The sequence below is a fragment of the Scyliorhinus torazame genome, chromosome 29 (assembly GCF_047496885.1).
Source record: "Scyliorhinus torazame isolate Kashiwa2021f chromosome 29, sScyTor2.1, whole genome shotgun sequence".
NCBI lineage: Eukaryota > Metazoa > Chordata > Chondrichthyes > Carcharhiniformes > Scyliorhinidae > Scyliorhinus > Scyliorhinus torazame.
This window is the reverse complement of record NC_092735.1, coordinates 11896635-11919217: the sequence shown is the minus strand read 5'-3', so window position 1 is coordinate 11919217 and position 22583 is coordinate 11896635. Positions and strand designations below refer to the sequence as shown.

Sequence of the window (22583 nt, the reverse complement as noted above, 5' to 3'; positions counted from 1 at the left end):
TGTAGGTAGATTGTCTGCTTTCAGGCTTCTTAGGTGGGTGAAGACTCTGGATCTTTTGACCGGGCCGTTGAGTCCCCTTACGTTCCAGGTAACAATCCTGATGGGGGGGTTTTGACCCGCCCGGTACTGCGGGGTCACCCATACTTACCTGGTAGGTGCGCCCTGCCCTCTGGGGTTTCTCTTCGTTAGGGGGCCGTACAAAATGGCCGCGGTCACCGCTCTCACCATGAGGTTGGGCTCCGGGGTTTCCTTTTGTCCAGGGGGCACCCACCATGGCCGCCAGCTGTGTGTACGCCACTTGGCTGCGCCCCTGCACTCCAGGGTCTCCCTTCGTCCTGAAGCCCTCCTGAGTGGCTGTTTGTGGCACCGTCTTGGTTTCTCGCCCTGCTCCATGTCTGCCGAGGCCTGTGTTCGTGCTGCTTATCTACCTCACCCTTCCCTTTGCTTCTCTTTTGTTCTGCGCTCCCCCCCCCCGACTCCTCCCCCCCCCCCCCCCCCCCCCCTCCCCTTAGTCCCTGTTCCTCTGTCCCCTCCCTGTGTTCTCTCTCTCTCCCCCCCCCTCTCTTTGTGCCAGGTGCTCCCTCTCCCCTGAGAAGCACGGCGCGGCCCTCCTTTCTTCCTGCCCTCCCGTGTTAGCCCTCCTCGCTAGCACGGTGGCCCCCCTCCCAGCACTTGCCCTGTTCTGGTCCTGTTTTATCTTTTTTTTTAATCTTTTTGGTGGCTGTTTGCTGATTGGTCATTTTAATTTCTTTTGCTACTTGTACTTTAATTTCTTTTGCAACTAGTAGGTTCCCTCTCTGTTCAATTTTGTTCTGTTTTATGAGTATACTTGCTGGTTGGGCAAGTGCAATGTGTACTCTGCATGTGGGGCCATAATACAACGTAAAATTTTCACTTGTTCAAATTGAGAACTTTCTTCAGTTGCACAACCTATGGCTACAACCAAAACCTTTTTCATCAAATATCCAGAGTGTGTCTCTGGATTCGAATGGCTTTCTTTGCATGTTATCTAGGTTATGGCACCAGTTGATTCACGTTTTAACTAAATCTTGCTGTGTACTTGCCAACTCTAGAATCGGCAATGGTGTATTCGGAGTTGAGAATTTTGACACGTCCTTGGTTTAATCCATCTGTTCCTTAAGTAAATTCGATTACTGAGTGCAATCCTATTTTCCCACATCTGCAGAAACTTGTTGCTGAGAAACAGGAGAAAAGGACTCAAGAACGTCTGAAACGAAGAGAGGAGAGAGAAAAGGAGGAACGAATGAAAAGGTTAGTGGCTCATGTTTTTAAAATTATTTTGGGGATGTAGGCCACTTCTGTGTAAATAATTGTTGAATTAACTTCATAAATGTTGATATCCCTTTGGTTTCTTTTTGACTATTGAAATACATTGGACTATACTATATAGTCCATACTATAGATATAGATTACTATATAGTCTATACTATATAAGGTGGACTATGTTACCAACATGGCTGTATGCTATCTTGCACATTTGTCAGTTTAGTCCTATTACCTCTCCTGTCATCTTGATGGTTATGACCCTTTTCATGCCATTATGTTCTATAATTATGACTGCCCTCCAAATGTTATACTTCTACTGTCTGAATTCTCTGCTCTTTAGAATCGGGTACGGTCTTTACTCCTGATGGGATCGCTCCTATTTCTCTTTCATTGTGTGTCTTTTAATTTAATCACTGTCTTGCACCATTATTATGGGCTCTTTTATTTCCATTCCACATTTTCTTCACTTGTTAGAGTTGGTGTGGATTTGTGATGGGCAAGTCATGTCTGACTAATCGATTTGAGCTTTTTATTGAAGAGGGTGCTATTATGGCGTATAGGGAGCATTTATGGATGTTATCCAAATGCATTCCAAAAGGTATTTGATAAAGATCAGCAAAGAGATTATTAGAGAGGGAAAAAAAAGACAAGATCAATTAGAAGTAACCTTGTCACATGAATTGGTAATTGGTTGTCAAGGTAGGAGCCTGAGAATAGGAATGAAGGAAATGTACTGTAAGTTGTGACAAGTTCTATTCCCAAAGGATCTGTTCTGGGACCTTGGCTTTTCATATTTCCATCAATTTTAGATCAAAAAATGGAAAATGTTCTCAATGACAATAGATAAGGAACTATGGAGAAGCAAAAAAAAAACTTCCATAAAGGCAGTTTTGGGCCCCGTATCCAAGGAAGGATGTGCTGGCCTTGGAAAGGGTCCAGAGGAGGTTCACAAGAATGATTCCTGGAATGAAGAGCTTGTCATATGAGGAACAGTTGAGGACTCTGGGTCTGTCCTCGTTGGAGTTTAGAAGGATGAGGGGGCACCTTATTGAAACTTACAGGATACTGCGAGGCCTGGGTAGAGTGGACGTGGAGAGGATATTTCCACTTGTAGGGAAAAACTCCTCATGTCTGTGTGGGTTTCCACCGGGTGCTCCAGTTTCCTCCCGCAGTACAAAGGTGTGCAAGTTAGGTGGATTGGCCATGCTAAATTATACCTTCGTGTCCAAGGATGTGCAGATCACGGGAATAGGGTGGGACAGTGGACCTAGGTGGAGTACTCTTTCAGAGGATCAGCGCAGACTCGATGGGCCATATGGCCTCCTTTTGCACTGTCGGGACTTTATAAAGGCGGTATTCCAGATGGGGTCAGACCACAGTTCTACAATCAAAGCACTACTTCCTCTCTCTTTTAATTCAACCCCTTTTGAGGTATAGGCCAATTTTCCATCAGACTTTAGATTATTGAGTTTCTAAACATGGTTTTATTCATTTAGATCTCTGATGCCAGATCAGGAATTCAAAAAATGGATGTCCTTCATTGTCTCTAGGGGTATTTTCCACTTTGAAATTGTTTTTTAATGTCTAATTTATATCATGTGACGATGAAGCAGAAAAATGATGGAACTGTATACACTTTTCATGGCCTCAAAATGTTCTAAGTTGCTTCACAGCCAATTAAGTACTTTTGAACTGTAAACATGGTTGTAATGGTAGGGGAATATGGCAGACGATTTGCACAAAGCAGGATCTCACATAAGGCAATGACTTACATGACCAATTATTCTTTTTTGTTATGTTGGTTGAAGGCAGACAAGAAGGAGAGCTCCCAATGTCATAGTGCAATTTATTATTTTACATTCACCCAAGCGGGCAGATTGGGCCTCAGTTTAACATCTCGTCTGAAAGTCAAAATCCTGGCAGCCATTTCCGTCTCCTTCAAATGTAATAAATCAAGGTAGCACTATGCACCCACCACTAAGTTACATTAATCAGGAGCTGAGGCATTTTCATCCGACATTTTTACAGACTTTGTGCAATAGGGTTCATTTATCCCAATGTTTAACTTATCATCTTGCATATGAAATTTGTTGCAATTAAACAACCAAAACTGAGATTGTAACTTTCTTTTCCATTGGCTAGTTTCATGATCCATCTGTTTTAGGAGTATGACGTTTGGTTTGGGGAGTTACATTTTTTAATGTAAGATAAATACAAATGCCTGCTCAGTCTTGTAAACCCAGCCTAAAATTATAATTTAAAGGGTGTCCATAGAGCCCCTACAGTGAAGAGGGAGGCCATTCGGCCCATCAGGCCTGCAATAACCCTCTGAAAGAGCACCCTAACAAAGCCCATTCCCCCACCCCATCCTCGTAACCCCAACTAACCTGCACGTTTTTGGACACTAAGGAGACATTTAACATGGCCAATTCACCTAACCTGCGCATCTTTGGACTGTGAGAGAAAACTGGAACACATGGACGAAACCCACGCAGACACTGGGAGAACGTGCAAACTCCACATAGGCAGTCATTCAAGGCCAGACTCAAACCTAAGTCCCTGTCGTGTGAGGCAGCAGTGCTAGCCACCGTACCACTGTTTTGTTGCCTGCGTTTATTCAATAAAGGGGGTTAGGTGTTATGGGGGGGAAGCTGGAGAATGGGGATGTGAAACATATCAGCCATGATTGAATGGCAGAGCAGACTCGATGAGCGAATGACCTAATTCTGCTCCTATGTCTTATGGTCTAAGGTCAGAATTGTAAGCGGGAAAAGACTAAACAATAGATGACCCCTTTCTGAGTTGCTAGCGAGGTGATGTCTACAGTTGTCTTCCATAAAGGGTTTACATTTTTCATGTGGATCCTAGATCAAAGGGAGCTTGGAAGCATTGAGTAAACAAGGGAAGCCTTCCATATACTTTTCAGAACAAAGGACAGGTTAAAAGTTGGAGGTAATTGGTTCACATTTTTATCTGGAATATCCCAGGTATGCCACATTGCTCTGGAAATAGGTTATGCAGGGAGGTATCCTTTTTTGGTTTGACTTGTTTATCTTTTCATAGGAACTGTTTGTCAGTTCCAGAGCAGCTTTGAAACAGGCAGTTTATGACTGGAGCTGGAACTTGGAAACATGCAGTGAGAGAAAGAGAGATTGTCAGCAGCTGTAGACCAAAACCTAACAGAAATCAGGATTTTGTTTCCTGAGTTGGAGTCACTGAGCAACCATTCAGTGAGACCCATGCTTTACCTGGGCTATCCACAATTGTGAGCTGCTTATGGAGATCTGGAGGGCCGCCTATCTAAATGCTCATGGAAGAGCTCCATGAAATTGCCTAACAGGGCGAACAGCCGAAATACAGGCAAATCAAAGTGAATTCCTGAAGGCTGTGGCACACTTTCGTTTCGACCCAGGAGAAATGAAGGAACCCTCACAATTCTGTAACGTATAGGGGAACTCTTGGTGAAAATCAAGGGAGACTATGCAGTGTCCTGTTGAGGTCCTTTAGCTTGAAGAATAAATGTTTACAAAATAGATTGTTAAGTTAATTGTACATGTTTGCTTAAAGCCTGAAATCTTGTGATATAAATCTTTCAGTAAAGTCTTTTTATATTGCAGGACCAGGTCTCGTAGCAGGGATCGTAAGAGGTAAGTTTCTTTTCACATCTTAGCTAGTATAGTTATGTTACTAACTACTAGGACTTGGAGAATGCAAGGAAAGAACTTGAAGCAGCTTCAGTCAAAAGTGTTAAGTGGATGATCACTTTTTCTCTCTCTTGAGTAACTCGGCATCATTGATCCCAATTTTGTTCACTCCAAGTGATCATATCCAAGCAGCTAACTACACATAACACAGCAAGGGTACGAACATTTTGCAAGGCTGAAGACCTGCACATCCATACTGACCAATACCCTAGACAAGCTGTTTTAGTTTAATAATGACATAGGTCATGGACGATATGAAAGACTGCTCCGCTATGTCCTATCACAAAAGCAGGATATTTCTAACTTGAATTAAATTTGTCAGTAAAAGATGACAGGAGGTAACCAGTCCACCCTTCGAGGCAATACTTCCTCAGCAGTAACCAATTTGCAAACTCTGCTCAGATTCTCCCGGAGCTCTCAACTCAGTGCTTTAATTCAAACATGGTCATGAATTGAATGTCCAAGGTGACTTCAAGGCAATGACCTGAGAGATCAAAAGGGCTTGATCCACAAGAATGTATTTGCGTTTCTTAAGAAAAGAGAATAATTGGGATTGTTTTTACAGATCAAGATCAAGGGAACGCCGTCGGCATCGATCCAGATCTGCATCCCATGACCGGCGCAAACGTTCCCGCTCTAGGTCTCGGGACCGGCGCCGCCGGCACAAGTCTCGATCTGGAAGTAGAAGCAGAAGCCGCAGTCACCACCGCAGCAGGCATAGCTCAAGGGACAGAGAGCGAGAGAGAGATCGGAGCAGAGAGAAAAGTTCCAAAAGAAAGTACGTAGCTTAAAGTTATACATTACCTTGTCAATATGTCTGAGATGAATTAATATAATAGATGTCTGACACCATCATCGTGCATATGAAATTTGTCTGTGCAATTAAACAACCAAAGCTGAGATTGTATCTTTCTTTTCCATTGGCTGAAACAAGCATTTTAACCAGCTAAATGCCAATCCCATTTCAAAGCAATTTCTTCTGAAAGATTTGTCCACCCGTAATGTTCAATTCCATTTTTTTATTAACTGTTTCTGGTTTCTATTTTTTAATTGATCATGAATTTATAAGACGTATGGATACTAATGTAAGAGACAAATACATTTCCTACAATCATTATCCGTAAATTCCCTGAACCAAATACCATGTTAGTATTTTCAATTTTTTTGGAGTCCCTCTCACATTTTCATTCTACTTTTATTCAAATAGTTTCTATTGTCTGGAGTCATATTCTGCTCACCTGGGCAATCCAATGCTTTATTCATTGTCCATTCACAAAGTCCCTCATTCCCTTCCCTAACCACCCAACGTCCTAAGGGGCACCCTAAATGCTAGAATTTAATTGCCTTAATTAGGACAGTCAACAGCATAAGTAATCTTGCTTCAAAAGAGAAAATGCTGGAAAATCTCAGCAGGTCTGGCAGCATCTGTAGGGAGAGAAAAGTTCAGATGACCTTTTGTCAAAGCTGAGAGTTTCCAGCATTTCCTCTTTTGGTTTTAGATTCCTGCATCCGCAGTAATTTGCTTTTATCCAAAAAATCTTGCTGCTTGTCCAGCTGGGACAACCTGAATGTTAGACATTGCCTTCCAAGTCAGGAGCAAGTAGCATGGATCAGTAGCCGTCCCAAGATTCCACTTGTGACCTGAGCAAATTGTCGGTTGCCAACGGCACCCTCGAGTATAATGGATTTGTGTTGGGAATTGGCTTCCAAACGATTAACAGTTATGAAGCTCTTTTGAGAACTATTGCAAAATTGGGGAGGGACACAAAGGTATGAGGAGGAGACATTTTTTATCATCAGCTTGGAAATTTGTTGGATTAACTATTGTAGGCTTCCTCAAACAAAATACATTTGGAGAAAGAGCATGAGTTTCTCATTCTCATCTTTTCCAGTTATAATTACTTCTCTTCAGGCTACTTTATATTGTGGTATTTACACTTTCAGCTATTTGATCGGTAAAGTCTTGAAGCTTCATTATTTTAGAGTAGCAGTTCAAAATCATGGCTCATATAGATTCCAGGTTTGTTGATAAAGTGAAATTTAACCTGAGATGGCTCTATCAGTGTAGTTAGAAGGACAAGTGCCTCATGAATTGATTATAGAAGTCCAATGCTTTCACCACCCTCATCGTCCAAAGTTATAGAATTTGAGGTACTGCTGATTGGTAATAGATGTGCTCTTGTGCAATTACTTTGATAATACACCTAAGCTAAGGTTATCCCATTTTTCTAGGTCGAGAGACCGAGACAGATCCAGAGATCGAGACAGAGAAAAATCAAGGGAGAAAGATCGCAAGGAGAAAAAGCGTTCCTATGAGAGTGCTAATGGCAAATCAGAACACAGCTCTGAGGAACGGGAAGCAGGAGAAATCTAATGGACAAAATATTTTTGGAACCGAGGCAGAGGATGTCTTTATGATTGTTTCACTCAACTAGGGGAGCTCTTGTTTTGTTTTTTGGACTTAGAAAATAAATTCCAGCAGCTAGGTGACTGATAACTTAAAAATATTAGATAGTTGAAGATGTTGAGGACGTTTTGTCAGTTTAACCAGCTGGTTTGAAGGCAGCAATTGGAGGTGCCTAGAATGTACTGTGTGTGCATGTACTGTAATGCCACTAACATTAGGGTTCCTCCTTCCATTGGCACAAGGGTGCTAATTTGTTTCGAATATTGAAATTATTTGTTTTGCATTTTCTTTTAAATGTGGCATCTGAAACCCATGGCAAATTTTAGTTGAGCCTAAATAAAAATAAGTTGAACTGGTAGCTTGGGGGAAGAGACTGTTTTGGATCAGCATTCAGTTTAATATTGACTTGTTACTGTTGGCTGTGCAGGCTTGCAGTCTTTGATCCCTATGCCTGAAATGGTATTTACTACAGAAGTTGCCCTAAAATTTCTAATGTTTGTCTTTGTCACAGTTTCATTGTTTTTGACAGTGGCATTGACTAGCAACCGTTTGGCGAAATCATTCAGAATCACATGCAGCCAGCCAGATTGGAGAAACAACCCAAAGGTAACAAACAGTTTGTTTCTCACAAGAATAAGCTTCCCTCCTCACACCGAGGAAAAAAACCCCTATCCTCTCTCTCTCCACCCTCTTCCCACAAGCCTGACACTGTTTTAAATGGTAATCTGAAAGAACCTTGATTGGCCTATTCAGTTACACCCAGAGAAGCCCCCTTGGTTTGGTTGGAGAAAAAGTGTATTGTTTTTAATTAACTTATGTGGTGGAACAAATTTACTGCCCAGTTCTTGTTAAACCACCAAATAGGATTCATCAGGAAAAATGCAACTGCTGCAAATAAACCTGGCCCCTTCATCACATTAATTTCCCCACTTTTCCATTTATATAAAAAAAATACAAACTCTATTCCTCCCCACTTGTAAATCTGGAAACGGCTCTGAGACATTTTTGGAAACCAGAAACTTAAATTGCCAAGTTTGTATTTTGGCCGGATGTGTACTTTTTAATATCATTAAAAAGGATTGGTTTTATTCTTGCAGCTAGTTGGAATAGAAGTTCAGATAGAAAGGGTCCAAAACTGGAGGTGATGAGTTAATGTGATTTCAGTAGCTTTTTAGGACTGTCTGCGTCCAGAAACACCGGCATCAAAAAAAGACATTACTAGCTTTGCGTGCATGTAATCCTCAGAAAATCTTAGCATGTCTTCAGAATACTTCTGGAACACAATACACATCACTGTTATTTGGATCTTTACTCATGAACTTTTATTTTTTGACAGTGAAATCATGCCCATAAAATAAAGTTTGGTGTTTGTTATTCACAAAACATTGATTCATTATTTGCCAGAGGAACAGAAGAGGATTTTCCACACATTAATAAAAGCAACTTACGGGAACTGTTTTGTTGGGGTTCAGAGAACCCTGGGTTTTCCACATGCTTGTGGTATATGTGGCACACTCCAGGCAGCTTAGGGTGTTGTCTGTGACGGACACCAGGGTGTCACAGATCTAAAATATACCAATGTATTCCATGATGATTATATCGCTAGTTTGTGTTAGCCAATTGTGGTCATCCCACAATTACTGTGATTTTTTTTTTTTAAGTGGCCAGCTTTACTTTGAGAAGCTGACTTCTGTGCTATAAGAATATTCCAGTGTGATGTTCCTCAGTATCCATAGTGGCATTATTTTTCTGCACCAGATACTTTGGTTACTAGCTGTTACACTGCTTGCCCCTATCATTTATTTAGATCTTAATGGCCATTTGGACAGTCAGATTTCTGAGTTTACAGTTTGTTTTTAAGACCCAAATAATAAGGTTTTATTTTATTCTCCCTTAGTCTCTTTTCCTTACCTGACTTCTTGTCTATACTTGTATTGTTAATTGAAAGCAATTGAAATAAATTTCCTGAAAACCATTTAATAAGATTTACAAACAATTTAAGTTTTCCTGTGTTGTATGAAATTGTGATGAATACTTGTTTGCTACTTTGCAATTAAAACAAACCAATATTATGTCTTCCTCTGCTTACTTGGTGAGTCTGTTGGAACCCTTGGCCACTTGCACCTTGTTTCCATTCCACTAATGAGGAGCAATGTTGGTTCCACTGTTCAATTCTACTCATTTGTGAGTGGTAGAATCAATTGCAAAATTAGGATGTGGCATAACAATGCTTTTGTGTTCTCGTTTTGGCAGCACATATACTAAAATTAGAACAATACAGAGAAAATTAGCTTTTGTTAAGATTTCCATATGGTTCAAAATCAACCTGAAATGGGCGAAGATTATCATACTGTGTTCAGAGTATATTCCATTCAATTACTACCATGAGGAATAGCTACGCAAGCCCTGTGTGGTACAGAGGCAGTGTTAGCAACTTATGTGAGGATCCAAGTACGTTAATGCTGTCCAAGAAATCAGAAAAACTCAAATTGGGTTTCAATAAAAAGAACTAGCAATCAGCAATCTCTTGCAATCAGATCATTATATCAGGCCGCAATGTAAACGCTATCCTTGAAAGACATTTACCACAGGTTAGCTCTGGATCACACGTGGAAGCTTGAAGATTTTCTGAAGAAATTCCCTCTGAGACCCTCTGTATGGGCAGTTGTTTACATCAAACAGGGTGGTTTCTGTTTGTTGATGAATCTGACTACTGTGGTGATGGCTTTCTGATTTCTAACGTTCTACAAGTCATCATGACAGCCATGATTTCAGATTAGGGATGGACAACAAATACTGGCTTTGCCACATCCCACGAAAGAATAAAGAAACCCTCTAGTTTGGATTGGTTCTGGTTTAGGAATAGTTTTCTGCTGTGTATCCATGACAATGACACTTGGATCAAGCTTCCCAAACACATTTAACTAGGACCCGCTGAGCTAGCAGAGACTTCATCCCAAGAGTCTAATCAAGACCCAAAGATGAAATGTTAAAACAGTTCACCGTGCCACGAGCCAATACAACTTGTTGGTAATTGGCTTATCTAACATTCTACATTTCACCATGACACCTGTGATTTCAGATTAAACAAATGCATACTTTATTCATTGGGAATCGCTTCCAACTAATAAGAAAAATGTTATTCTTGGGAAAGCTATCCTATTAAATTTCCAATTCAAGTTTGCTACTCTTTCCTCTTTAATTGACTCAGTATTTGCTGATGCTCAATCTCTGGTGTGCTTTCCGGCATATGGGTGGTGATCTTTTGTTAATACATGATAATACCAGAGTTCAATGTCAGTGAGCATGAAGTGGTACATTGTAGTTTTTAAATATAATTAACATTTGGGGGGAGGCTAGGTAATATGAAAGAGCAGAGATATTTAAGATTGACGTAAGACATTAAAAGCAGAATTTCCATGTGCTCGTTATTTTAGAAATTGAATGGAATATTGGGTTTTATGGTAAGAATAAAATGCAGTATAATGGTTGAGGTGTAATATTAAATCCTACAACCACAGTTGCAATACTATTTGTAGATTTGTTCTTCACGGTGTAGATAGGATGTTGAGGCGGTAGATAGTACAGAATACAAAAACAACAGTAGGCCACTCAAATCCTTTGCCTGCTCTATTATTCAGTTAGATCATGGCTAATCTGCGTGCTTTAATAACCTTGCCCAACAAAATTCTGCCAATCTCCACTCTAATTTTCAATTGACCCAGCCTCAACAGACTTTTGGGAAAACTACCCTTTGTGCTCTGAAGTTATTTTTGATATAAATTTAGAGTACCCAATTATTTTTTTCGCCAATTAAGAGGCAATTTAGCATGGCCAATCCACCTAACTGCACATCTTTTGGGTTGTGGGGGTGAAACCCATGCAAACACGGGGAGAATGTGCAAACTCCACACGGACAGTGACCCAGGCATTCGAACCCGGGTCTTCAGCGCCGTAGTCCCAGTGCTAACCACTGCCACCGTGCTGCCCCTGCTCTGAGTGCTGCCTGACATCACCCCTGAATGGCCTATCTCTAATTTTAAACTTGCCCTTTTACTCTGGGTTTCCTACCAGAGGACATATATTCTATCTACGCGCCCATACTTTTAGAGTTAGGGAGGGAGGTCGAGGGTAAGGCTGAAGGCAGGAAATGAGGGCATCCATAATGATGAGCAGAAGTGATGCAAGAGCGAATAGGGCAAGACCGAAGGCAGGAAGCTGATTGAGACCGACAGGCCAGCACAATGGTTAGCACTGTTGCTTCACAGCGCCACGGTCCCAGGTTCAATTCTGGCTTGTGTCACTGTCTATGCGGAGTCTGCACATTCTCCCTGTGAAAGGGTGGGTTTCCTCCGGGTGCTCCCGGTTTTCTCCCATAAATCCCGAACGACGTGCTTGTTGGGTGAATTGGACACTCTGAATTCTCCCTCTGTGTACCCGAACAGGCGCCGGAGTGTGGCGACTAGGGGATTTTCACAGTAACTTCATTGCAGTGTTAATGTAAGCCTACTTATGATAATAAAGATTATTATTATTAGGAGCATGGGAGAGGAGATTGGGGACAAGGCCAAGTGTAGAAGATGATGTTGAGAGGTATTGAAAAGAGTGAGGCAGAGTGTTCCACTGTGTTAGCATGTCCATGCAAATGATCCAAACCCAGCCACCAATAGTGAGAGGAAAAGTTCAAAATGTAAAGAATGATTTTTTAGAAGTTGTGGAACCCAAAACAACAGGTGCCCCTGGTATGGGCGATATGAAACTGGGAGACATTTCTCAATATTCAGTTAGTATTGGGGTGTGTGAAAGATATGTTATGAATCTAAGCTAATGGAGAATTTCCAAGTGGTAAAAGATGGACTGAATGAAAACTGGACAATCTGAAATAATAAGGGGCTGTTTAGCACAGGGCTAAATCGCTGGCTTTGAAAGCAGACCACGGCAGGCCAGTAGCACGGTTCAATTCCCGTGCCGGCCTCCCCGAACAGGCGCCGGAATGTGGCGACTAGGGGCTTTTCACAGTAACTTCATTGAAGCCTACTTGTGACAATAAGCGATTTTCATTTTTTTTTTTTCATCTCACTGAGCTCAAAAAGCTCATGTTGATGTGGTTTAAAACTATACAAATGGAAGTATGGCATTGGAATTTATTTGCAGTCTGTTGAAAAACCAGCATGCACTAGAGATAAGAGGATGTCAGTGAGCAAATTGACCAAAATACAAATTCTGATTTTGACAGATCTGTTACTTGCTATAAAAAATAAACACATCCATGTTTGATTGATTGATTTATTGTCACATGTACCGAAGTACAGTGAAAAGTATTTTTCTGCGGCCAAGGAAACATACACAGTACGTACATAGTAGACAAAAAGAATAATCGATATAAAGTACATCGACAAATAGTGATTGGTTACAGTGCGGAACAAGGACCAAACAAAGCAAATATAGGAGAAGCATAGGGCATCGTGAATAGTGTTCTTACAGGGAATAGATCAGTTCAAGGGAGACTCATTGAGTCTAATAGCTGTGGGGAAGAGGCATTCAGACTTCTGTATCTTCTGCCTGATGAAAGGGTCTGGAAGAGGGCAAAGCATCAAGTCAACAACCACATGGCAAGATACGCTAAATGTTCCTGGGAGAAGCCAGAATTATGGTTTTAAAAATGTATAGTTTATTAACGCTATGTCAAAAAGATAATTATATCTGCAGTTTTTGAGTTCAAATGCTGATAGCTCTGACATGGTTGTGTAAAAGATGCATATTCTGAACATCAAGTTTCAAAAGTAAAATTATACATGTCACATAGTTGTTTGCTGGCATTATCCAACTAAGTGCATATAATGCTCAATATTACAGATGCTATCAAACATTCTCCACATTATGGTCTGACTGCAGAGACTGCTGACTTCAGATGGCGTATCTGTCGTGCTGGTTAAGTGTAAGCTGCCTAGTTCTAAAGTGAGTACTGCACTAACTAGAACAACTCTTGTCCATAGAGGAGATCTAGGAGTCATTGATGTTTGGAAGCACTTCCCAACAATGAAAGCAGTGGAACTGTGCAATATTTAGCAGATCATCGGTTTAAAAAACATTTCTGATGCACGGTTATGTATCCGCAGATGCTGCCAGACCTGAGTAACTAGCATTTTCTGATTTTTATTTCAGATTTTAAGCAACATTATATTTTGCGATTGCAAAAGAAAGCTATGTTTGTGAGTTAGCCAGCAATGTGCAAGTTGATGCATTATCATTCTGAAGTTTTGAATAAAGTGCACTGGTGATGGCATTAGTTTTCTATAAATGCCCTTATGTGATGATTGCACGGCAGAAACCATTGATAATCCTAGAGCAAAGTACTGTCTCAGCAAGTTTACAGAGCTATAGCATATTGAGGACACTGCTAGACGATCCATAGAGTCCCTAAAGTGCAGAAGGAGGCCATTCGGCCTATCCGGTCTGCACAGACCCTCTGAAAGAGCACCCTACCTATGCCCACTTCCGCACATCTTTGGACACGAAGGGGCAATTTGGCTTAGCCAATTCACCTAACCTACACATCTTTGACTGGAGGAAACTCACTCCGACACTGGGAGCGCACACATACAGACGGTAACCCAAGGCCTGAATCAAACTCGGGTCCTGACTATGTGATGCTTCAATGCTAACCACTGCTGGCGGTGTTTTCGAGAATTGTCTGAACTGGGCTACACTTCCAAAGAAATTGTCATTGAAGCCTATCACGATGCAAAAGTCATTGCCTGGTACCTCCAAGAAATAGGGAATGGCAAAAGGTATTCTATTTCATTACGAGACAATATTTAGAAGTTCAATTTTTGGAAAATGAGCGTTAAAGTGGTCTGCGTTCAATAATAAAAGTGCTGGTTCTCGCCATATCTGATTACAACATGGAAAATTGTGGTAAACTCCAGTGCCAAGTAGTCTTAAACCTACCTGTGCAAACCGGTTTGATGACATTTATTATTGCAGATAAATTTAAAGCAGCTGTATTTCGTGCATTTGCTTGACGTGGTAGCTTACACCCTAAAATTAGAGCAGTTTACAAAGTTGGCTAGGTTAGTTGATGTATCTGCCACTTTAAAAGGCTCCAGTTTCATGATCAAAACCAAGTCCCACGACAGACTGGAAGTTGCCCTCATAAGATGGTTGAAATGGGTAAAACCCTACCTCACAATACAAAGATGTCAACGTTGAAAGAATGTTCCATCAGTGAAAAATGGAGAAAGACAAACACAATGTCCAGCATAATGTAAGTCATGTTCAGTGAATATCAATGTTATTTACTTTGCTACATGTATGCTGTAAGTGGGTTTTTTTTAAATGTAAATTGCTCATGGACAAAATGTAGTGCTCAGGGAAATTTGTAACATAGAACAATACAGCGCAGTACAGGCCCTTCAGCCCACGATGTTGCACCGAAACAAAAGCCATCTAACCTACACTATGCCATTATCATACATATGTTTATCCAATAAACTTTTAAATGCCCTCAATGTTGGCGAGTTCACTACTGTAGCAGGTAGGGCATTCCACGGCCTCACTACTCTTTGCGTAAAGAACCTACCTCTGACCTCTGTCCTATATCTATTACTCCTTCCTATAATGCGGTGACCAGAACTGTACGCAATACTCCAAATGCGGCCGTACCAGAGTTTTGTACAGCTGCAACATGACTTCCCGACTCCGGAACTCAATCCCTCTACCAATAAAGGCCAACACTCCATAGGCCTTCTTCACAACCCTATCAACCTGGATGGCAACTTTCAGGGATCTATGTACATGGACATCTAGATCCCTCTGCTATCCACACTTTCAAGAACTTTACCATTAGCCAAATATTCCGCATTCCTGTTATTCCTTCCAAAGTGAATCACCTCACACTTCTCTACATTAAACTCCATTTGCCACCTCTCAGCCCAGCTCTGCAGCTTATCTATATCCCTCTGTAACCTGCTACATCCTTCCACACTATCGACAACACCTGCCCAGCAAAATAAAATTCAGAGGGGGCATTGGTCTCAACCGAAAATCTATCCATGCCATTTCTCCTGGATGTTGTTGAACCTCGTGTTTCCAGCATTTTCTCATAAAATCATAGAATTTACAGTGCAGAAGGAGGCCATTCAGCCTATCGAGTCTGTACCGGCAAAATTATACATATACTTAAACCCATAACCCCACCTAACCTTTTCTTTGGACACCAAGGGCAATTTAGCATGGCCCATCCACCTAACCTGCACATCTTTGGACTGTGGGAGGGAACCGGAGCACCCGGAGGAAACTCCTGCAGACACCGGGAGAACGTACAGACTCCGCACAGACAGTGACCAAACCAGGAATTGAACCTGGAACGTGAGCTGTGAGGCAACAATGCTAACCACTGTGCTACCATGCCACTCGTTTGATTCTGGCATTGATTCCTAATTTACTCAATTAAAACCAATTTATTCTGGTGAAGAGATCTGTTCCAGGGATATTTACTTCCCTTTGGAAGGACTAATTGTATAGCCAGGAATAATAGGCTGCTCTTTTGGACCAGTTGGAAATGGCGACTGAATGTCATTAAGGAGGATTTTTATTTTATTCTTTCATGGGCAAGGCCAGTATTCAGTTCCCATCACTAATTACCCTTGATGGGGATAGTGAGCTGCTTTCTTGAACTGCTGCAATCCATGTGGTGCACTTCCACAATGTAGTTAGGTCAGGAGCTTCAGGATTTCAGCCAGTCAGACTGAAAGTTGCTCGAAGTTGGCGGTCTCATGCATGTGCAACCCTCATCATTCTAGATGGCCGAGAGAGATCAAGCACTTGGGAAGGGCCGCTAAAGCTTCGGCAAGTTTCTGCAGAGCATCTTGCGGACACACTGTAGCCATATATTGGTGGTGGAGGGGGTCAGAGTTTAAGATAGCGGATGAACACAATAACAAAGAGATAGGGAGGTGGAGGAGTAGACCATACAGCCCATCGAGCCTGCAGTGCTATGCATAGAAAATAGGAGTAAGTCACTCAGCCCTTTGAGCCTGCCTCCATCTAATATGATCATGGCCGAACCTTTATATCGACACCATACTCCTGTTCTTTCCCTTTCCTCTTGATGCCTTTAAAGTTTAGAAATCTATCTACTTCTTGCATATATTCAGTGATCTGACCCCCACAGTCTTGTGTGGTAGAGAATTCCACAAGTTCACCACCCTCTGCAGACATTTCACCTCATCACAGTCCTAAATGGCCTACCCTTTATCCTGAAAGTTAATTCCTGCATCCAATCTGTCCAGCCTTGTCAAGAGTTTCATTTGTTTCAATTTGATCTTGGGCTTTAACTCCACTTTCCTTCCTCATCTTCCCATCTCTTGATTCCCTGACAGACCAAAAATGTGTCTTATCCCAGCCTTGTTAATGATAGAGTATCCACAATCCTCTTTTTTTATTTTTCTTTATTTAGTCATTCACTGGATGAGATTGTCGCTGGCTAGGCCAGCGTTTATTAACACCCCTAATTGCCCTTGAGAAGGTGTTGGTGAGCCGCTGCCTTTAACCGCTGCAGTCTATGTGGCAATAGGAAGGGAGTTCCATGGCTCCCAGTGACGCTGATGGAACGGCAATATTATTTCAAGTCAGGATGATGGGTGGCTTGGAAGGGACTTGTAGGTGATGGTGTTCGCATGCACCTGCCGCCTTTGTCCTAGGTGGCGAAGATTGTGGGTTTTGAAGGCACTGTTGAAGGAGCCTTGGGTGAGTTCCTGCAGTACAAGTTGTAGATGGTCCACACTGCTGCCACCGTGTCATCTGGTGAAGGGAGTAAATGTTTACGGTTGTGGATAGGTGCCAATCAAACGGGCTTTGCCCTGGATGTTGTCAAGTTTGTTGAATATTGTTGGAGCTGCACTCATCCAGGCAAGTGCAGAGCATCCATCGCAAGATATGAATTTTGTAGATGGTGGACAAGCTTTGGAGAGTCAGAATATGAGTTACTCACCACATAGTTCCAAGCCTCTGACCTGGAGATTCTAATACTGGTAGCCACAGTATTTACCAGTTCAGTTTCTGGACAATGGTAACCCCCTAGGATGTTATGAGGGATTTAGTGATGGTAATGCCATTGAATGTCATGGGGAGTTGGTGAGAATTTTGTGTTTTAATTCCATCACCTCTCATTCTCCGGTCCGATAGAATAGTGGTTAGCACTGTTGGTTCACAGCTCCAGGGTCAGGTTTGATTTCCGGCTCGGGTCACTGTCTGTGTGGAGTTTGCACGTGCTCCCTGTGTCAGTGTGGGTTTCCTCTGGGTGGTCCGGTTTCCTCCCACAGTCCAAAGATGTGCAGGTTAGGTGGATTGGCCATGCTAAATTGCCCTTAGTGTCCAAAAAGGTTAGGTGGGGTTATGGGGATAAGGTGGAGGTGTGGGCTTCAGTCGGGTGCTCTTTCCAAGGGCTGGTGCAGACATGATGGGCTGAATGGCCTCCTTCTGCACTTTAAATTCTATGATTCTATGTCATGGGCCAAATTTACTCAATCACTTGTAATTGGGCCCTGGGAATGAGGCCCAATCTAGTGAACTCTTGCTGTACTTGCCTACAATGCAAGTTTGTCTTTCCATAAATATGGACACCAAAACTGCAGACACTACTTCAGATGGGGTGCTAATTAAGCGGGCTGCTTTGCCCTGGATGCTGATGAGATTCTCGAATGTTGTTGAAGCTGCACTCCTCCAGACAAGTGGAAAGTATTCTATCACCTATCAATTTGGCACGGTAGTGCAGTGGTTAGCACTTGCTTCACAGCGCCAGGTTCGATTCCCAGTTTGGGTCAATGTCTGTGCGGAGTCTGCATGTTCTCTCCATGCCTGCGTGGGTTTCCTCCGGGTGCTCCGGTTTCCTCCCACAAGTCCCGAAGGACGTGCTGTTAGGTAATTTGGTCATTCTGGATTCTCCCTCAGTGTACTCGGAACAGGCGCTGGAATGTGGCAACAATGGACTTTTCGCAGTAACTTCATTTCAGTGTTTATGTAAGTCTACTTGTGACAATAAAGGTTATTTTTAATTTTTAAATGAGCCCTTTCCTGGGAATGCAGAGTATCCAGTCTCTGATTTGCTTTTTTTAGTCACAGTATTTATGTGGCTTGTCCAATTTCTGATCAATGATGACCCCGTGATAGTGATGGTGAGAGGTTCAAGGATGATGATGCAATTAAATGCCAAGCGAAGGTAGTTTGGATGCCTTGTGCTGAAGATGGTCACCGTTTGATATACCTGTTACTTGCCATCTATTGGTTCAATCCAGGATCTTGTCCACATCTGCTGTACATGGACTGTTTCATTATTTGCAGAAATATCAGCAATCTAGCTCATCAGCTGAGCGAGGGCAGCAGTTGTTAATCAGACAGTTTCCTTGCCTATGTTTAACCTGTTTCAGAAGACTTCATGGGGCCAGATATCGAGTGCATATCATGGTGGGGCCACAGTCTATTGTGAGGATCCACATGGCTACTCCCTCCTGATTCAACCCTATGTCATTGCCTCTGGACGTACCCATGGATGGTGATGGAGGATTCTGGAAAGTTGGCTGAAACGTATAATTCTGAGTATGGCTATATCAGACTGTTCCTTGACTGGTCTTTAGAACAGCTCTTCCAACCTTGGCACAAGTCCCCAGATCTTAAGTGAGGAGGATTTTGAAGGATTGACTGGGGTAGGTGTACCATCGACATGCCCATTTCCTAGGCTTGTGCTGCTTGACCCATCCTGTTTTTATTATACCTATTCATGGCTGTTTGATATAACTGAGTCACCAGCCAGGCCAGTTTGGAAGGTTACATTGGGGTACCTCGGAACCCCCCACGGGGCCGGAGGGGATGAGGCGCTTCTTAGATGGGCTGACCTTCCCAAAGGGGGATGGTAGAGGGGCTGGGGGCCCCGATTAGGGCTGAAGAAGTAATGGGGGGCCTGAAGGCCATGCAATCGGGTAAAGCCCTGGGGCCGGACGGGTATCCAGTGGAGTTCTACAATAAGTTCTCTGGGATAGTGGGGCCGGTGCTGGTTATGGTGTTTAACGAGGCGAGGGACAATGGGGTGTTACCCCCAACGATGTCGCAAGCCACCATCTCGCTGATATTAAAACGGGATAAAGATCCGGAAGCCTGTGGGTCCTATAGGCCAATCTCCTTGTTTAATGTTGACGCTATACTACTGGCCAAGATCCTGGCGTCCAGAATCGAAGACTGTACCAGATGTGATTATGGAGGACCAAACGGGGTTTGTAAAGGGCAGGCAGCTGGTAGCCAACCTAACAAGGCTACTCAATGTGATTATGATGCCCCCAGACGGCAGAGAGGTGGAGGTAGTGGTGTCAATGGATGCCGAAAAGGCTTTTGACCGGGTGGAGTGGGACTATTTATGGGAGGTGCTGGGACGGTTTGGGTTTGGGGAAGGCTTTGTGGACTGGGTTAGACTGCTATATCAGGCCCCGGAGGCTAGTGTAAGGACGAACAGGATGACAACTTGAGTATTTTCGACTATACCGTGGGACAAGACTGGGTGCCCCCTCTCCATTGCTGTTTGCGTTGGCCATCGAAACGCTGGCAATTGCTCTGAGAGTGGCAAGGGGATGGAAGGGAATGGTCGGGGGTGGGGGGGGGGGGGGGGGGGGGGGGGGGGGGGGGGGGGGGGGGGGGGGGGGGGGGTGGTGAGAACACAAGGTCTCGCTCTACGCGGATGATCTGCTTTTGTACGTGTCGGATCCAGTGGCAGGGATGGACGGGATTATGGAAATCCTAGGGGAATTTGGCCGGTTTTCGGGGTACAAGTTGAACATGGCAAAGAGCGAGATGTTTGTGGTGCAGGCGAGGGGGTCAGGAGAATAGGCTGAGGGAGCTACCGTTTAGGCTGGTTGGGGAAAGTTTTAGGTATTTAGGGATACAGGTGGCACAGGACTGGGGCAGGATGCATAAGTTGAACTTGTCTCGGGTGGTGGAGCAAATGAGGAGCGAGTTTCGGAGATGGGGTGCACTCTCGCTGTCACTAGCAGGGAGAGTACAGACGGTGAAGATGACCTTCCTCCTGAGATTCCTATTTATTTTTCAGTGTCTCCCTACTTTCATTCCGCGGTCCTTTAAAGGGATCAATAAAATCATCCTGGGATTTGTTTGGGTGGGGAGATCCCCGCGGGTAAAGAGGGGTTGCTGGAACGGAACCGTAGCAAGGAGGGACTGACGTTGCCGAACCTCAGCAACTACTACTGGGCGGCTAACATAGTCATGATAAGGAAATGGTGGTGGGTATGGGTTCGGTTTGGGAGCAGGTGGAGGCTGCTTCATGCAGGGGCACCAGCTTGGCAGCCCTGGTCACGGCTCCTCTGCCGCTCCCGCCGGCCAGGTACTCCACCAGTCCTATAGTGGTGGCGGCTCTGCGGATTTGGGGCCAATGGAGGAAGCATGCGGGGGAAGTGGGAGCGTCGGTCTGGTCCCCAATATGCGACAACCATTGATTTGTCCCAGGGAATATGGACGGCGGGTTTCGAGCATGGTGGAGGGCGGGGGTGGAAAGGATGGGCAACTTGTTCCTGGAAGGGAGCTTCGCGAGCGTGAGGGCGCTGAAGGAGAAGTTTGGGCTGGCAAGGGGAAATGACTTTTGGTACTTGCAGGTGCGGGACTTCGTACGTAGACAGGTCCCGTCCTTTCCACGCCTTCCACCAAGGGGGATCGAGGACAGGGTAGTTTCCAGAGGAGAGGGGAGAGTCTCGGATATTTATAAGGAGCTTATGGGGGCAGAGGATGCAGGGACCGAGGAACTGAAACTCAAGTGGGAGGAGGAGCTTGGTGGGGAGTTGGAGGGAGGCGTATGGGCAGACTGAGGGTAAATGCAACCGCAACATGTGCCAGGCTCGGCCTGATTCAGTTCAAGGTAGTTCACCGGGCCCACATGACGGTGGCCCGGATGAGTAAATTATTTGGGCTGGAGGACAAGTGTGCTAGATGTGCGGGAGGACCAGCGAACCACGTCCACATGTTCTGGGCGTGCCCAAAACTCAGGGGTTACTGGCAGGGATTTGCGTACGTCATGTCCCGGGTACTGAAAACAAGGGTGGCGATGAGTCCAGAGGTGGCGATTTTTGGGGTGGCGGAGGACCTGAGAGTCCAGGGGGGGATAGAGGCCAACGTTGTGGCCTTTGCTTCCTTGGTAGCCCGCCAACGAATACTGTTGGCCTGGAGGGACTCAAAGCCCCCAAAGACCGAAGTATAGCTGTCGGACATGGCAGGTTTTCTTGGCTTGGGAAAAATCAAGTTCGCCTTACGAGGATCACTATCAGGGTTCACCCGGAGGTGGCAACCATTCATCGACTTCTTCACGGGGAACCAATCGTCAGCGGGGTGGGAGGGGGGGGGGTAGAATAGTGTAGAGTAGGGGGGAAGAATAGGCGGGTCTATTTGCGAGAGAGGAACTGTTATTTGCACTATGTTTTTGTAATTGATATTTGCACTATGTTTTTGTAATTGATATTTGCACACTAATGTATATTGTTACTGTTTACAATGCCAAAAATACCTTAATAAAATGGTTTGATAAAAAAAAGAGTCACATTGGGGGCGGCACGGTGGCGCAGTGATTAGCACTGTTGCCTCACGGCACCCAGGACCCGGGTTCAATCCGGGCTCCAGGTCACTGCCCATGTGGAGTTTGCACATTCTCCCCGTGTCTGCGTGGGTCTCACCCCCACAACCCAAAGATGTGCCAGATAGGTAGATTGGCCATGCTAAATTGCCCCTTAATTGGAAAAGAAGAGTCACATTGTTGTGCAATCACAGTAACGTTTTATTCCAGATTTATTTAAGGTCTCCTCAATTCAAATTCGCAAACTCTCATGGTGGGATTTGAACTTCCATCTCCAAATTATTATTCAGCCTCTCGACTCCAAGCATTATGCTACCTTACCCGGTATCAAAACATGTGCTGAGTTCAATGCTCTGTATCATGGGGAGTATCATGTATTACGTCGAGGTACAAATAGTCATGGAAAAAAGAACTGACCAGAGTTACTCTCATTGGGCAACAAGATCTCATGTGCTGCCCATCCAGCTGAAGATTATTTTAACCAATGTAACGTTTTGGTGAATGCAGCAAAAGTGACTCATTTAGAGGTGTGTTTTGACTTTAAATAACTTGCCTTACACAG

The 22583-nt window shown here is 43.8% G+C and overlaps 1 protein-coding gene across 4 annotated transcripts in view; it reads left to right on the top strand.

Annotated features, from left to right (window-relative positions):
- Window positions 1-9476, top strand: part of LOC140403867 (putative RNA-binding protein Luc7-like 2) — a 111954-nt gene extending 102478 nt beyond the window's left edge. For all 4 annotated transcript variants that reach the window (XM_072492073.1, XM_072492076.1, XM_072492075.1 and 1 more), the window contains 4 exons: window positions 1187-1272; window positions 4905-4934; window positions 5557-5769; window positions 7224-9476. In XM_072492073.1, the coding sequence (XP_072348174.1) occupies window positions 1187-1272; window positions 4905-4934; window positions 5557-5769; window positions 7224-7365 (471 nt within the window). In that variant the 3' untranslated portion in view covers window positions 7366-9476. The remainder of the gene's footprint in view (window positions 1-1186; window positions 1273-4904; window positions 4935-5556; window positions 5770-7223) is intronic.
- Window positions 9477-22583: the final 13107 nt, after the last annotated feature.